We start from the raw sequence: 16,326 nt of genomic DNA, 5'->3' as shown, positions 1-16,326 counted from the left end.
GTAGCTAAATATTTCACATACTGTACAAGTGAAAAGATCTGTATCTCATTCATGAGGGTGCTGTCAGTAGTGCTGTCTAGAGAAATCTAAGCACTGGTGTTTGGTGTGAACAGAACCAGAGTAGACCAAACTACTACTATTGAATATTTGAAGATTAAAAAAAAATGAGACTTTGGCTTACCCACACAGTACAAATCCTAAACCATCAAAGGAAAATACTTTTACCAAATATATTGACTTGTCTTTGCAAGTTGATGGGTCTCTGGAGAAGAGACTCGAGAAGTTTTGTAGAATCAGGTTTGTTTATGAGAAGGTGTGAAAAATTCAGAAGTAAAGGACTTGACAGAACTCTTGAGAAGATTAAGGCAGAAGAGGCATGAATCAAATTGGTACTGGTGGCAGCAGTGAACTAAAATGCAAATATTTGGCCACAAAATTAAAAAAAAAACCAACCACCCAAACCAAAAGCTTCTTCCAGTTCTAACTACTTTCATGATAATAAATACCGTACCGGGTAGTTCATTTGTGATTAAATCAGCTACTGTCATCCAATCCAGTAGAACAGAAAGGGATTAAGCAAAGAAAACTGCTTTGCCTGGAATAGGGAATGGGGGCTGGGCAGAATACCTGTCAAGAATGGCTGTAGCCCCTAATTCCTCACTCTTGTCCATGGGTGGTTGTGTGCTTTGCTAGGTCAGAATCAGTGCAAGCACTAACCTTGATCTGGGTGTTTCTGCCACTGTCTACTTATGTGACTTCCAGAATAAAGAGCCTAGACCTATACCTAAAATTAGTCATAGGTTGTTCAGCTTTCTTATGAAGGTTCAAATCACCATCGAGGTCCTTGCCCAAGCTCTGCCCTTTTCTGGTAGCTTTACCTCTCTCCGGAAGGGATGCTTTCCACCCCCCCACCCCCCCCCCCATCATGTTCCACCTCTTCTCCCCTTGTCTCTGGCTTATACTTCTGGTTTCTTGAGACTATGGGGAATTTCATGGGCTCTGACTCACTCCCATTCCCAGGCAGTGCAGGTGTACTCATCTCTGTACTGTGCAGTAGAAGGAAAAGGGAAGCACGTCTGGGGTTTATGCTTTTTACTAGGTTAGCAGTGAGCAAGAGACTGCTGTTGTGGCTCTGACTAATAGGAATTATCTATGCCATGTCATGTGTGTGCTTAAAGTTACCCCAGGGCTTGGTGTTGGGTCCAGTCCTGTTTAATATCTTCATCAACGACCTTGATGAGGGAAGAGCATCCACCCTCAGCAAGTACGCTGATGATACAAAGCTGGGAGGAGTGGCTGACACGCAGGAACACTGCGCTGCCATCCAGAGAGACCTGGACAGGCTGGAGAGCTGGGCAGGGAGAAACCAGATGCAATTCAACAAAAGCAAGTGGAGAGTCTTGCACCTGGGAAGGAATAACCTCTTGTATCAGTACAGGTTGGGGGATGACCTGCTGGAGAAGAGCTCTGTGGAGAAGGACATGGGGGTCCTGGTAGATGACAAGTTGGCCATGAGCCAGCAGTGTGCCCTGGTGGCTAAGAGAGCCAATGGAAGATTGTGGCCAGCAGGTCGAAGGAGGTGATCCTCCCCCTCTACTGTGCCCTGGTCAGGCCCCACCTGGAATATTGTGTCCAGTTCTGGGCTCCCTGGTGTAAAAAGGACAGGGATCTCCTTGAGAGAGTCCAGAGAAGGGCTACGAAGATGATTAAGGGCCTGGAGCATCTCCCCTATGAAGAAAGACTGTTTAGTCTTGAGAAGAGAAGACTAAGGGGGGACCTAATTAATGTTTATAAATATCTTAAGCATGGGATGCAGGGGGAAATGGCCAGCCACTTTTCAGTGGTCTGTGGGGATAGGACAAGGGGCAATGGCTGCAAGTTGGAGCACAGGAAGTTCTGCACCAACATGCGGAAGAACTTTTTCACAGTGAGGGTGACAGAGCCCTGGGACAGGCTGCCCAGGAAGGTGGTGGAGTCTCTTTCTCTGGAGATATTCAAGACCCATCTGGATGCCTATCTGTGCAATATGAGCTAGGGAGCTGCTTTGGCAGGGGGGTTGGACCCGATGATCTCTGGAGGTCCCTTCCAACCCCTACGATTTTGTGATTCAGTGATATGATACAGTCATGCATCACTGTTTAAAAGTTACATCGGCACTGGACAACTGGAATAGTTGGTGCATATTTAATGTGTTTTTGTTATACTCGTTGCATTTGTGTTGGACTGAGTTTAGTGGTTTTTATCAAGTTTATTTGGATAATGAACGGATAATGGTTTATTAGTAAAAAAACTGAAAAAAGGAACTTTGAAATATCTAAAGCAAGCTAAGATAAAAACAGTGAGAAACTAAACTACTGATTTTCAGACGTGTGGCTGAAAAAATTCTGAATGCTTGTAACTTCAGTTAAGTCACAGGTACTCCTAATAAGTAAACCTGATTGCTTTGCAATTCTTAGAGTTTTAAAACCCTCAAGGCATAGCCTGTAGTTTGATTTCCATTTTCCTACCTTTCTCCTGGTCCTTGGCTTTTTCAATAACTTCACAAGATCAGATGCAACACATAGTCATGATGAAAGCACTATGTATAGCAAGCTGGAACAAACTAGAAATAGTGATCTGGCATTACTGGACATGTGACATTGCCATGTATCTCACCTGTGTATTATACCTTGCTGATTATGCAGCATAAATTTCAAGCTGAGTAGACTTTAACAAATGCTAAGTGATTGATTATCTTCAATCTTCTTTACAGTTGCAATTTAAGCAACAAAATATCTATATTTTCTAAACTGATCTAATAATCTGGGGTTGGTTTTCCCATCAAAATTGCTGTCTTAGTCTGCTGTGCATTCAATAGCTCTGTGTTTCTTATAGGTAAGAGAAAACATATTGTACATAAGTGTGATAAATGACTCAGTCCCAAACAGGATTATAACCAAATTGAACAATTTATTAAACGAATAAAGACAAGCAAACGGTGTTGGGGTGCACAGACAGCATCGGGTGCTCCAGGAGTCTCTGCCCCACCAGGACGCACACTGTACAGTTCCAGTCCATGGCTTATATACACGCTGGAGTGCCGGCTGGGCGACCCCCACAAGACATCTTTAGCTTTTGTCTTGCTAACACAGTCAAGCAGCTGGTTCTGCAGACTTGAGGCAGATTTGAGGCGCCTTCCTGTTCTTCTTTTCCTCTTCCTCTTTATCACCTCCTTTTCAGAGACAAGTTGTTTCTCCTGAGGTATCACAATGCAAACAACCTGCTAACATTGTGATCCTTTAGGCAAAGCTTTGCGCATCCTTTATATAGTTTGTTATTGCTTCAACATGCTTTATTCAGTACATGCAAAAATCTTAAACTGTCCCTCCCAGGCCCATGGCCGTACAAGGGTATGTCATTATGCACCCACAACTTTATTCCATATTAACATGAATCAGCTGGACATATATCACAATAAGTAATCAGAATGTCTTATTCCCTTTTTAAGGACTCTTGGTGTTGCATGTTGCAATCTGAAAGGTGAACTTGATAGTTAAGAGGCTGACTGAGATCTTTGTTAGGTACAGACCACTCATCAACATCAATGCTAAAATGAGATGGATGTGGCACATGGATTTTTGGAACCGTATTCAAAAGATCTGAAAAAATTACTACAGAAATGCCCAAACATTTATTTATGATTTTGGCTTTGAAATTAAAATATATCCTGCTGTGAACTAAATATTTGAAATGAAATCTTGCCCTATTGAAGGTAATCAGAGCTAGTGGACCCAAGGTTTCACCTAGCATGCGTTTTATTTGCAGTAAGATAAAAGGTCATAAATAAGATGACTCGTGGTGCTTTTAATACATCCATACATCGACAGCCAAGCTGTCTATGTGCTGCAATGTCCTGGAAATGGCCAATCTGAGAAACAGCACTGATATTAGTGCACACCAGTTGTTCCCTATGAATTGCAAATTGTCAGAAGATGAACACTGACTCTACAAGAATTTACAACATTTATCTCCTAGGCCTGCTTATCTAAATGCACTGAAGGCATTTTCTCAGGGCTCACATCACAAGAGTCTTGAGACAATTCAGTAGTAAATCTCTGTGGGGACCAAGCTGAGAGCAATGTCATGGCCCCAAGCACTGTGCCAAGAGCAGATGAGATTAGTAATGCTAGTGAAATATTCTTTATTTGTGCAATAACCAATCCTCTGGATTGTCACCAAGTGCAAAATAATGCACCAATCTGCCAAATATGAGACATTGCTTGTATTTCAGGACAGAAACCTGACCTATCTGTTTGTCTCACATGCCAGCTGCTTTGCCTACATTAGGTGGAAATGAGAAATTTATTAAGTGTAAAGTGCACAGCACAAAGAATAAGCAAGCTAAAAGCCTCTTGCTTTGCTGACTGATTGTTTTATTCACTCATCGATTAAAATATTTTTCCTGGGGCAAGAATGGCTAGTAAGCTTGTTTTGAAAAGGACAAATAGGAAAAGAATTAAAACAAGCAGATTTTTTTTGTTTGTAAAAAGCATTTACTTTTAACCATATTACTTGGAAAAATATGGTTTTATAATCCACAGTTGTTGTAATGTTACTATTAAAAGAAATTTGGTTTTGGTTTTAGCTAAAGCAAAGCTTAGAATTGCATTGCATGTCACACTCCTCGTGTATAACAGTAGTACAGTAGGTAAAGTGATAATTAATTGCTCCTCCTGTTATGTCTCTCTAGAGATCTGAAGAATAATTTGATCAGCACAATTGAGCCAGGGGCCTTCCATGGACTTTCAGAACTGAAGCGTCTGTAAGTATTAATTCCGTTCGAATTATTCTGAAAATTGTGTTTGTATCGACATTTCTATCCTTGGGCAAGTCAAATATGCCACCAAGCAATAATCACATAAGAACACTGGCAGTAAAATAAAAAATCACCCACTGTGCTTTTTAAATTCACTGTGACTTTTTCTTCTCCTTTCCCTTCTTTTTTAATCATTCCCTTTTTACCTTTTCCCATTTAAAATTCATGTTTGCTCTCTAGTAAATGTCCTAAGTAGTACATCTGCAGAGTTAAAAAAACATGCCTAATTAATGACTTAGCAGCCAATATATCACAAGAAATAAAACTAAGTGGTTTAAATATGTAAACAATTTGTTGTGCTGCATTATTTTTTTTTTGCTATGTAAGGTCATCTTTACTTTTATCAAAGACCAGATCTATAAAATAAATTTTTAGAAAAGAAATTTTGTCATGTTTTAGAATTTGTCTGCCATTTTCATACCTGTCACATTAATTCTGATATATTTTATTTTTAATCTGGTTTCCTAAGGAAACAAGACTTATGCGATATATTCTCTGACCACTGTTCTTGTGTTCCTTTCTCTGAAAATGTTCTCGTAATACTGTTGAAAGCACTGGCTGATTGTTAATGTACATTTGTAGAGGGTAAAAATCCGTAAATTACTAAGATTGTACAAATGATCCTTTTTACTTTTGATTAACAAGGACTACAGACCCTCCTTAGTTCTCTTCAGCCAAAAGGAAAAGTGAGATGAATCCTTTTTAAATTGTAATTTTCCATGTGACAGCATCCAAATGTCCATGTACTTGCTAACCAGGTCATCAGCACATAGCAGAAACCTTCCTGGCCATCATGTTTGCTGTCTTATGCGTGATGAGAAAACAGGCATTATTTTTGCAGGATGGAAAGATTTAGATAAGAAGGAATGTAAATCCACAGAAAAAGAAATTTACAAATCCTTCTGGATTTTGCTCTGAGGCAAAATCCCCTAACTACTTTGTACACCATGTGACCCAAGTAAAAGATTTCGGTCTGTGATCATACATGTTGCAGGAATTTCTAACACCAACTACTAAGTTCTGGTGTGTTTGGGTAGAAAGCCTATGACCCAATAATGATAGAAGTCAGAGTAGCATCTAAATTTTTAATACAAACCAAAACATTAGGTTGAAACTTTGTTGCTTGCTCTGTGTATAGGGATAACAATACAGTGAAATGATCAGAACGAGTGCTAATTGTTGCTTTGGCCGCATACTCTAATAACACAACCCTGACCTCTTGTGGGAAAATCAGGAAACCTGTGCAAGTCAAGGGCTGCATATCGGAAGACCGCACAGGTGGAGCCTTGGGTCAGCCAGGAGAGACACCTCAGGGAAGATGGAATCATTAGGCATGGGGAAATGTGAGAAGAAAAGAGTCTTCAGCAAACTAGGAGTGGCAATGTTGATGTTTTTCATGCTAGATCTCAAAAAAAAGAAAAACAAACTACCCCTGTTGCTGATAGGAGCAAGTTGCACTGGGAGCAATCTGGAGATGATTAATTACTAGACTGCCACGTGTTTGGTACAAGTCAGTGTAGTTTCATGGTAAACAAGAAAATCTCTGCACTCCATGTGTGACTGTTGGGTAGCAGAGCGTTGAGCAAAAGGAATATATAGTGTAAACTCCTGTTGAATGTTGAATATGGTAATTACATTAAGACTGTACTTTAAATTCATATCTTATTTCACATGTAAAATATAAGTGATGCGGTGAAAAGCAGGCACTGATGTAATATGGGCAACTGCAGGAGATATAGCTACAGCAAGTCAGACAAACTGCAGGCTGTCAGCATCAAAATGTTTTCTGTGAATGATTTGGAAAACTGCTATAATCTGTATTTGAATGGCAAACTGAATTATTTCAAGGGTTTACTCAAAGTACACACAAAACTGTTGAAAACTGAAAATTTGTGAACCACTAAAATTATGTTACTCAGTTATTCACAAAAGAGAGTTTTGTTTTCTCTAACATCAATTTTACAAGTCAGCATTAGTAAGTTAAATGTTTTATTCCTGAAAAGGAATACCACCTCGGTACATTACAAATTGAATTTGTCTAATATAACAAATATTAGTGTGGAGGAATGTGCAGCAAGCTGCCTTTGCTTTTTGTTAATGCTTTTTAGAAAACATGGTTTATGATACAGTAGTCCCAGCCAATGCTGTATATCTTCATGTGAAAATAACACTCATTGAAATAAACTTTGAGAAAAGGGGATGTAGCCTTTTGGTTTTTTTCAAAAAAATATTTTACTGTGTGCCATGCTGAGAGAAATATGCATTTGCTTTAATGAGTTTAGATTAAATTTATTTTTGCTATCCAAATTATGCACCACTCAGTGATGCATTTCTTCCATGTGTGTTCAGATTTTGCTTAGGTAGAAGTAAAGCATTACCCATCTAGGAATCCTGGGTAGGTTCCTGATTGCTTTTTAGCTCTTCTAATAGAAAGCTATATTTATCTATGTATTTATGTTTGTTTGTCTTAATCTTGTATTTTTAGCTTTTCAATGTAGCTTTCACTGGGAAAACGTAAAGAATAATCTGAAATGCAAGTTTTGTGTTATATTGTTATCCACACTATTTTCTCAGCTGTTGCCTACTTAATATCCCTGACAAACATTTAAAATATTTTCATTCTAATGCAATGTTTCATCATTTCATTGTGAGATAGAAGAAGCTTCTGTAGTGAATTTAAAGATATTACATTGGATAATTGGACATATGTCTAGGAAGGCAATAACTGGATTTATCAAACTACAACTTTCCTTCTCCTGTTTGATTACTTTACTGTTCTCATGTAACCAGAGAAAAATAGGGAATCCATACAGTGTAGCAGAGGAATTGGGAGACTACCATTAATTCCAAACCAAAAATATGTTCAGATCAGCTTTAACATTTTGTTGGATGTTTAGTCTCTTAAAAACCTTATATTGCTGCAGTTCCTTAGGAAAACAAGTATTTCTTATGTTTGTTTTTGTTAAGAAAAGTGTGCTTTTAAGAAGAAAAAATTGATTCAAGGTTGAAAACCAAACACGTAAAACTTAAACACTAGATGAGAATGCACCAAGGGACAGTATTCATGTTCCTATCAACATAATTATTCATACCTATTTTTGTCTTCTTCCTGTAAGTATCCTGTTCTATTAGGTTGCATGTACTTGTACAGAAAACATCCATTTGTCTTTCTGTAGACAAGAGTTACAGAACATAAAGCCTTGTACTACTCGTGGTCTGAGACAGCCACAGTATTGCTCTTAGAAGAGCGTGCCAAGTGCTTATCAAGACCTTCTTACTAGATCAAAAATGTGTTAATTTTGGCTGAATATTGCATGCAACAAAATGCATAGTATTTTTCCATAATAAACAAACAGGTTCTAACAACTGATAAAATTCTTGATATTGGTAATAGCTTTTGGAGTTTTTTATGTTTTACATATAGTAATTGCATTACAATATAATTTTATGTAAGTTGTAGCTTGTTATGTTTAAGTGTGGAATATTGCTCAATAATGTTAGTTGCTAATTAAATTTAGTTATTTTACATTAAGGAAAAAAGGTTTTAGTTTTACATTCTCTCAAACTCCTTAAATATTAAAATGTAGAAGTTGTATTTGATTATATAGGTGTGTATATAAGACAGAACTAATGTGGAGGGGTGTTTGGGTTTTTTTGTTTTGTTTTTCTTTCAGGGATCTTTCAAATAACAGAATTGGTTGCCTAACACCAGAAATGTTTGTTGGGCTGAACAGTCTTCAGAAACTGTGAGTACAATGGCTTACCTGACTACAGCTGGCAATAAACTTTCATTCTAAGAAAATTATAGGGTTTGTAATACAAAAAAAACCCCTCTCATGAGCCTTTGATTGTGGTGACTTGGTATTTTAAAGCTGTTTATATTTGTAATTGTAAAATACATCAGAATTGAAAGAATTAAATGAATATATTTCATTTCCACATTGGAAAGAGGCTGAATTTGACATATCTGAATGCATTTCACTTTACATGTCTTGGAAACTACATGTCAAGCACACAAATGAGACTTACACTGGCTAAAAGGGATACATTGCTCTTTCTATCCACTATACATTAATTAGAATTTTGTAACTTTTTTAACTGCATTACATAAAAGTAAGTATGTACCAAGGAAGAAATGTATGAAATATCACACCAATTTGCAGTACTAAGTACATTTGGAATATTAGGGCCAGTCAGATTGTTTAAAAATTACCACTTTAGATTGTTCATTTATGGTCTTGTGTTTTGTACTTGATTTGTCAAGGTACTTTCTGAGTCTTTAGTTTATTATGTTTAACTGCCCTGGAATGTACTCTAGAGAGTAGAGCAATCATTTTACATACCCATAAGCATGCCAGAGAGCCTGCGTGATCCATAGATTATCAGGCTATTCCAGAAAGAGCACTCAGAAAACATAAGATTATGATACTATACCCAGGCTGCTCAGTTTTAAGGGGAATCGGATGACCTGGAAGAAGAGATAAAAAGTGCAATGACAAAGTTTTCTAGTAAATACAACATTAGCTAGGGAGTTAGAGACATACATTAATTTTGAAGGACAGATATACAGCACACCATGATTGGGCAGTAAAATGGGACATAAAATATAATGCAGATAAATATTAAGTGATGGAGGGGAGAAAGCTAGCCCCTGTTCTGGGCTAGCCAGGAAAGATGTTCTGAGATTATAGTGGATAATGCCATGAAAACATCTGTTCGTTTTCATTTCAAAAATATATTAAGGAGTACTATTAAAGGAAGAGAGAACAAGTCAGAGAACATCCATTTTATTGTGGCAAAAAACAACCTGCATTTTGAATATTGTGGGAAATTCCAATTTCACCTCAGAAAGATGACCAAAACAATGAAAGGTTCAGAGAAGGACAAAAAAGAATGGCTGACAGTGTGGTATAGCATAGGTGAGTACTAGGAATGAGTAAATTGGCTGCAGCTTTCCTGACTGGGAAAGGGACAATTCACAGGAAGGGTCCTGGATTAAGTGGAGATTTGGCAAGACACAGGACGGCTCTGTATCTTCATTCATATTTGTCTTAATTCCTGAATGGAAATTACTACACTGCATCACAGTCACAAATATCATACTTAATTTTCTTCCTCTTCAGCCACTTCTGGCATTTCCTTACAAAAACAGGGAAATCTTTCTAGAAAGATTTTATATGAGGTCAAGATGACACCAGGTAAAAGGCTGAAATCTGGCATGCTTACTGATCACATTAATGAGAGTAACTATGCCAAACCTTCTCTGATGAAAACCGTGAGAACAGGTGATGGGAAGAGCCTCGGTAGTGTGTTGATGAGCAGCTGCAGACTGGCCCTCTTTTCACTCTTCTCTGATGGGTTGCTAAATCAGGCAAACCCAACTCACCTATTGATGGTTGCTGGGTCCCCTTTTGTTGTACACAGTAAACATGATTGTGACTAGCCAGATTACCATGGGAGGTATGTCTAATTCAAAATTATGAGGTCACTTTATGAAGTGGAAATCATTTCTAGATGCTTGACTGTTCAAATCCCTGTTTTCTCAGGAAAACATGTCTACAAATTCCATCTTAAAATTTAATTAAAAACTAAATACAGAATTTTAGTCTTGTGATGGTAAGAAACAGAAATTAATTCACAGCGAGTGTACAACATTTGTTCTGTGACAGTATTTGGCTGTACTATCCCTTTCCTCTGATGGCAAGGGAGGAGTGTGGCAGTATATCTCTGCATCCTTCATCAATATCGGAGATGTTGGAAAAAAGCACAATATGTGTGCTGAAAACCTGTAGTTAGCGGGCAGATTAAACCACAGTTTCTTTTACTGTTTCCTATTGTAATATAGATTCACCATATCCTTGCTCATTCTAGTAACCTGTGTACCTCTCCCAGTTTGGCAAATCTTTTCTGACCATGCAGATCCAAAGAAAGTCCTTACACTTGCCTTTACACTACCATTTTAACACTGCATTTTCTTACATCTTGTCTTTTTGTTCATCCTAAGTAAATATGTACCTTTTCCTTGAGAATGGGCTAATTTCATTTCCAAGTGGGTGTAGACCTAGGGCTTTTTGTATTGTTTTCTTTCTGTGGTCCTGAGTTTTATAGTAGCAAACTGAATCAGACCCTAACTCTCATTCTGAAGTGAAATTCTTTATATATTTTTCACTTTGAATAATAGGATTTAATGAAATAACTACCCCTCTCATCTTCAAGAACATTCACCTCTTCTTTCATGATAGAGTACTCTTAATATTGCCCAATCCTTGGTTTTGTTATTATCAGATTTCATTTTCTCATTCTTACATTTCTGAGTCAGAGTCATTAGTGTAAGCGCTACATACAATCAGTCACAAGACTGTTTCTGCAGAACACCAGTTATGTCTCACTCCCCACCCTTTTATCCGGCCCATTATGTTACCACATCTTACACTAAATGTGCTTAACCCTGAGTTCTTCACGCTGTTATGGATGTTATGTCCATTTGGCAGTGGAAAAAATTATAATTCTGGTAACTGTAGACCTGTTAGTCTGGCTTCATCATGTTTGATGCAGGTACTGAGTGAGTTTTGAAAGAATGAAAGATAGAAAAAATGGTGGAAAATCAGAAATGGGAAAAAAAAATATGCATCTATTGAAGGTATATCATACATTCATACAACAAGATCACTAATTTTCTAGATAAGGAAAAATATTTATTGAGTGTAATATACATGTAACATGATACTACGTAAGCAGAACGAAACCATGAACCTTTATGCTGGTGTTTTCATGTGGCTGGAATTAGCCTAGAAGGCCTCTAGTTGTCCAAGTACTTTTTGGATTTTTAACTAGTTCTGTAGATTGGTAGTCATGCTGTAGGTGGTCTTGCAAAAGAGAATTTCCAGAATTAAGTGTATACTTTTCCTGTAAATACCTATAATCCAAATCAGCGATCTTGCTGAACAGTGTAATGGGATATATTTAGGCTATATGTATTATCTAGTATTTTTTTCCCTCTTCTTATAATATAGTAGTCTTGTTAAGTTGGTTTTGGTACCTTGATTTAGTTTACTTTACAAAGTTTAACTTAATTATTGGTAATTCTCATCATCCCTCCATGCTTTCTGATTTTTGCTATCCTTTTCCTGTTCATGATCACTTATATTTTTGTCTTTTTTAAAAGTTGAATTCTTTGTTCTAGATTTAAGATTATTGATTAATTTAGCCTACCTTTAATTTTTCTCATTTGGGTTTTAAATTGCCTTTCTACCATTGACTTTGGGACCATCCTGCATTCCTGAAAATCTGACAAGTTCTGAAACATGGACCTGGTTTCAGAGCCATCAAGTGTATGTAGTTTAGGTTACTGAAAGAACGATATAAAGATATGTACATATACATTCATTTACGCTGTTGTTGATTGTGGCAATTAGGGCTCTGCTCTGTTACTTTAGCAGACATGAAGTACAGAAGGATCTTTGCAGACTGTTAGCAAAACCAGTAGGGAGAGCCATGAGTCCACTGGAAAGAGCAAGGACATAAATCTTTTCATGTACCTTCTGAGAAGTAGAGTTGAGATTTTCTGGTTTATACTGTTTACAAGCAAAAATACCAGGTGAAACAAAATAACACAGTGTTTCACTCAGTTTTTTAAATCTTATTCAATTTGGAAAAATCAAATGAGAGCTGAAAAATCAGTAATAGGTTCACACTCGTATAGGATGTTTAACCAAATGATGTGGTGCATAAATCTAAACTGAGTAGGGTAAAGGTATGTTTAAATACTTCACTAAAACAAAGGATGAGAACCAACTAAGCTTTCAGGGATAATGGAAACACTCTTCAGAGGGCTTGGTGGTTTTGTGCAGTCTTATTTTAGAACAAGTCAACCTACAGGATTCTTTAACTAAGAAAAAATAAATTAGTAATATCATCTAGTACTATTTTGAAAATATGCACCAATACAGAAACCACCAGAAATGCCTCTTGATAATGCAGAAAAGTAGGCAGCTGAGTCAGTATGTGTATTTCAGTGAATAGGGATTGAATTTCAAGTTACTAATGAAATCTAAAGTTTCATACAGCTCTTGAAATTATTGCAGCCAGTGAGTTGTGATTATGTTCCCTCAGACTGATCTAATTTTTACACCTTCTTGGATTTGATGATTTGTACTCTGGAAAATTATTCCAAAATGCTTTCACATTATATGACAGATGCAGCTGACAATGCCTCAGACAGTATAAGAGAAGATTTATTGTGTCTTAGCTTAACTTTTTTTGGCTTATATATTACCCTTTGGCTGTGTTTATGCTGTGATGAGGTGCACGTAGTCTAACGAGGAGTGACATAATTGAACGCAACAAATCTTCTGAATCTCCTTTGGCCCCTCTGTGGCCATGTTTCAGTGCTTTGTTCCAGAATTATGTATGCAAATATATTTCTGCAAGGTAATGGAGCTGCCATCAACATTAATTCTGTTCATATTTAATCTAAAGATCAAGACCTGTGGAATACTGGGGTGTTGCCACTGTACTGATATACCAGATTTAATTTCTTTAGTCCCCCATAAATTACCTCTTCAGGTTCTGAAATGTTGCAGCCTTAAGCCTATTTCAACAAGCAGCTACTGCTGGATCTTCCTTTTGAAAGTTCAGAACAGAATTTCCTCCTTACTTCCAGTTGCTTGATTAAAGCATATCTGATTTATTCTTCATCCTACCTCTGAATCATCATCATCAGTTAGCTTTATGATAATATTATACCATAAATTCTAGTGTGACTTCCTTGCTGTCATTGAAGCAACTAATCACTTCGTACGGAGACAGAAAGAAGTAAGGGACAAAACCCATTACATGGTAAATTGAACAGACCCCCTACTCTAGCAACATTGAGAAAATATGTACTGTAACTTGCCCTCTCTCTATTTCTGTTGTTGCTTTTTACCCTTCCTATCCCAGTCTATTTGCACTGTCACCCTTGCATTCAGCTTTTGCTTTTTAAAACTGCCCATAAGTGTAGCATTCTTCATATACACATACTCTTGCTTTTACCTATATTTTACTTCAAAATGGTCCTTTGAGACATGTAACTGGTTTACGGCATTTGTCATTTATATTAAAGCTTTTGGCAAAAGTGTTTTTATTAATTTCTGTAAAAGCACAAGAGTACTTGGTATATATGAAAAAAAAGAAGTGTACGACCTTATATGTAAGACTAAAATGTTTTAACCCTGATATAACAGAAAACCCATGTTTCTGTTAATGGAGTAGGTTAATGGCATGGTAAGTGCTATCAGCTTCAGAGTGCATTCATTTGTTATGTTTGAAATGTTTGCAAACTAGGTGATACAGATGTTTTTAGAACAAATGTCCTTCTAAATCAAGCTAGAGTGGGGTTTTAGGATATCTGAAATGGCGGAATTTCACGCTATGCATTTGGAGATACTTTAATATATAACATAAATGATGTGTGCTGACAGAACCAGGCATTTTCAGGGTGTTGCAGATATCTAGTTCAGAAATGCATGTGTTATTGGGGTGATTTAAGAAGATTTCTGAAAGTTTTGTTAGAGAAGAAGCTATTCCCACTGTTTGAGATCTAGGGCATAGAAGTGATTTATACAACCTTGTGACTATGATCCTATTGTTCTAATTCCTTGTAGCAATATGAAAACTTCAAAACAGGTTATTTCCAGAAGAATATGAAAAATCATCTTGCTGACCTTTGAATGGTCAGGAACTCAATTATTCCCACACTGAAGCAAAAGGTTATATACTTCTCAGTCACAACAAAAAGAAACCAAAAATCTGTAAATGGGACAAGAGACAGGAAATTTTAGGTTAACACAGTGTAGGTCAGTTCTGTCTACATATCTTGGTGAATTTGGTAGGACCTGTGGAAAGTGCATAGATTCAGTAGACACAGAATGGGAACTGCTGGCAAGCTGTTTAATGGAAAAGATGGGATTTGTATTGGATTGGAAATGTTATAGTGCAGTGGCATAAGGCAAAGAATATAAACCCTTGTATTTCTGCCTTCTGGCTGCCATCCATGCAAGGCTGGGCAGATTGCTTTCCCCATCCTTTGGTTCAGCATGATTGTCCTCTGTCAGTAAGTTTATACTACTGTAACTGCTTTCATATTAGTGGAACCACTTGTGATTTACTTCAGGCAAAATGTCAGGGTTATCAGTTTCTGATTTAGTCTGTTTAACGTCCCAGTTCACTGAGCTGCTTCAGCATATGCCTCGTCAGGGCTTATGCCCAATAAGCACATGAGTAGATCCATTTAATTTTAAATAGGGGTAACTGAGCCTTTCTGAAATGCTTGATATTTTTAGTTCCTGTTGATAAATCCAAAATATTAAAGGTATCAAAAGGTAGCTACAAGCAAACATTCGTTTCCATCTTTAGACACACCCACACTTCAGGAGATATGTGAAAGACCTTCCATTTCCAAGAGCTTTGCACCTCATCTGTATTAAGGGTGCAACATTAAACAAAATCATAATGATGAGTTCAATTATATAAACACATCTCATTGTCACTCAATATAATGAGAAATTATTTCGCTTAACATTGCTGAGCCACTTTCTTCAATTAATTTATAAATTAGCGATATTTTATCTTTCTTTAATCCATTGTTCTGTATATATTTTACAGCTTTCTGTAGAATGCATGGTTCTTGATTTGTTTGTTGTTCCTTACTTTATGAAGCTGGCTTAGATCTTCTGCCACTTGATAGATTTCTCACTGGTGGAACTTTACTCCCGATCTGAATTTGTGTCTTCAATTTGTTACACATTTTTCACTTTATAGAATAAGAGAAGAAAAATCAGTAATAATAAAAACTTCCTTTTAAATGAAAAAGTAATTAAACTATTTTCTGTGCCAGTCTACATTATTTTTTTTTCCTATACGTAAGAACAAATCTCCTATGAAGAGATTTGAAATTTCACTGAGAGCTGAAATTTTGGAGCCATCCTTGAATTCATACACATAGGCTTCAGACACTGGACAGGAAGGAACATATATCAGTATATCAAAAGTAGGTACTTCATATGCTGTGAAATGTTAATCTTGGATACTGCATTAATTTTTAGGTTTACTGGTATAGAAAAAGACAGTATTCTTGACAGTAATCATTCACCTTTTATATGATAAAGGCAGAGCAATATCGTTCAACTAAGCAAAATTAAATTGCATCATTCTGCAAGTATTCAACCTAACCCATTCAACCATCAAGACAAGAAATAGTAAAACAGTAGTTAAAATGGAAATGTCAATTTGAAAAATCAGTTTAACATTTTCATAGCTATATGTATAAAAATACAACCTGGATCTGACTGATTAATTGTTGTAGGACTAATTTAACTTAAATTCTAGATTATTCTTTTATAGAATTCTATTCAATATGTAGAAATATTCCTGTTTATTAGATCAAGTGAATTGTATGAATACCTGCTGTGAAAAGAAGAGTATGGTTTGAT

General features: G+C 36.7%; 1 protein-coding gene across 1 annotated transcript in view; it reads left to right on the top strand.

Annotated features, from left to right (window-relative positions):
• LOC311192813 (adhesion G protein-coupled receptor A3-like) overlaps positions 1-16,326 on the top strand; it is a gene marked incomplete at both ends in the record, with an annotated part of 265,676 nt that overhangs the window by 90,706 nt on the left and 158,644 nt on the right. Inside the window, 2 exons of the mRNA XM_084265407.1 lie at positions 4,730-4,801; positions 8,530-8,601. Coding sequence (XP_084121533.1) covers positions 4,730-4,801; positions 8,530-8,601 — 144 coding nt within the window. The remainder of the gene's footprint in view (positions 1-4,729; positions 4,802-8,529; positions 8,602-16,326) is intronic.

Source organism: Gallinula chloropus (genome assembly GCF_964237585.1).
Source record: "Gallinula chloropus genome assembly, chromosome: 5".
Taxonomy (NCBI): Eukaryota; Metazoa; Chordata; class Aves; order Gruiformes; family Rallidae; genus Gallinula; species Gallinula chloropus.
Note: the sequence above shows the minus strand (reverse complement) of the source record. Positions and strands in the feature narration are given on the sequence as shown.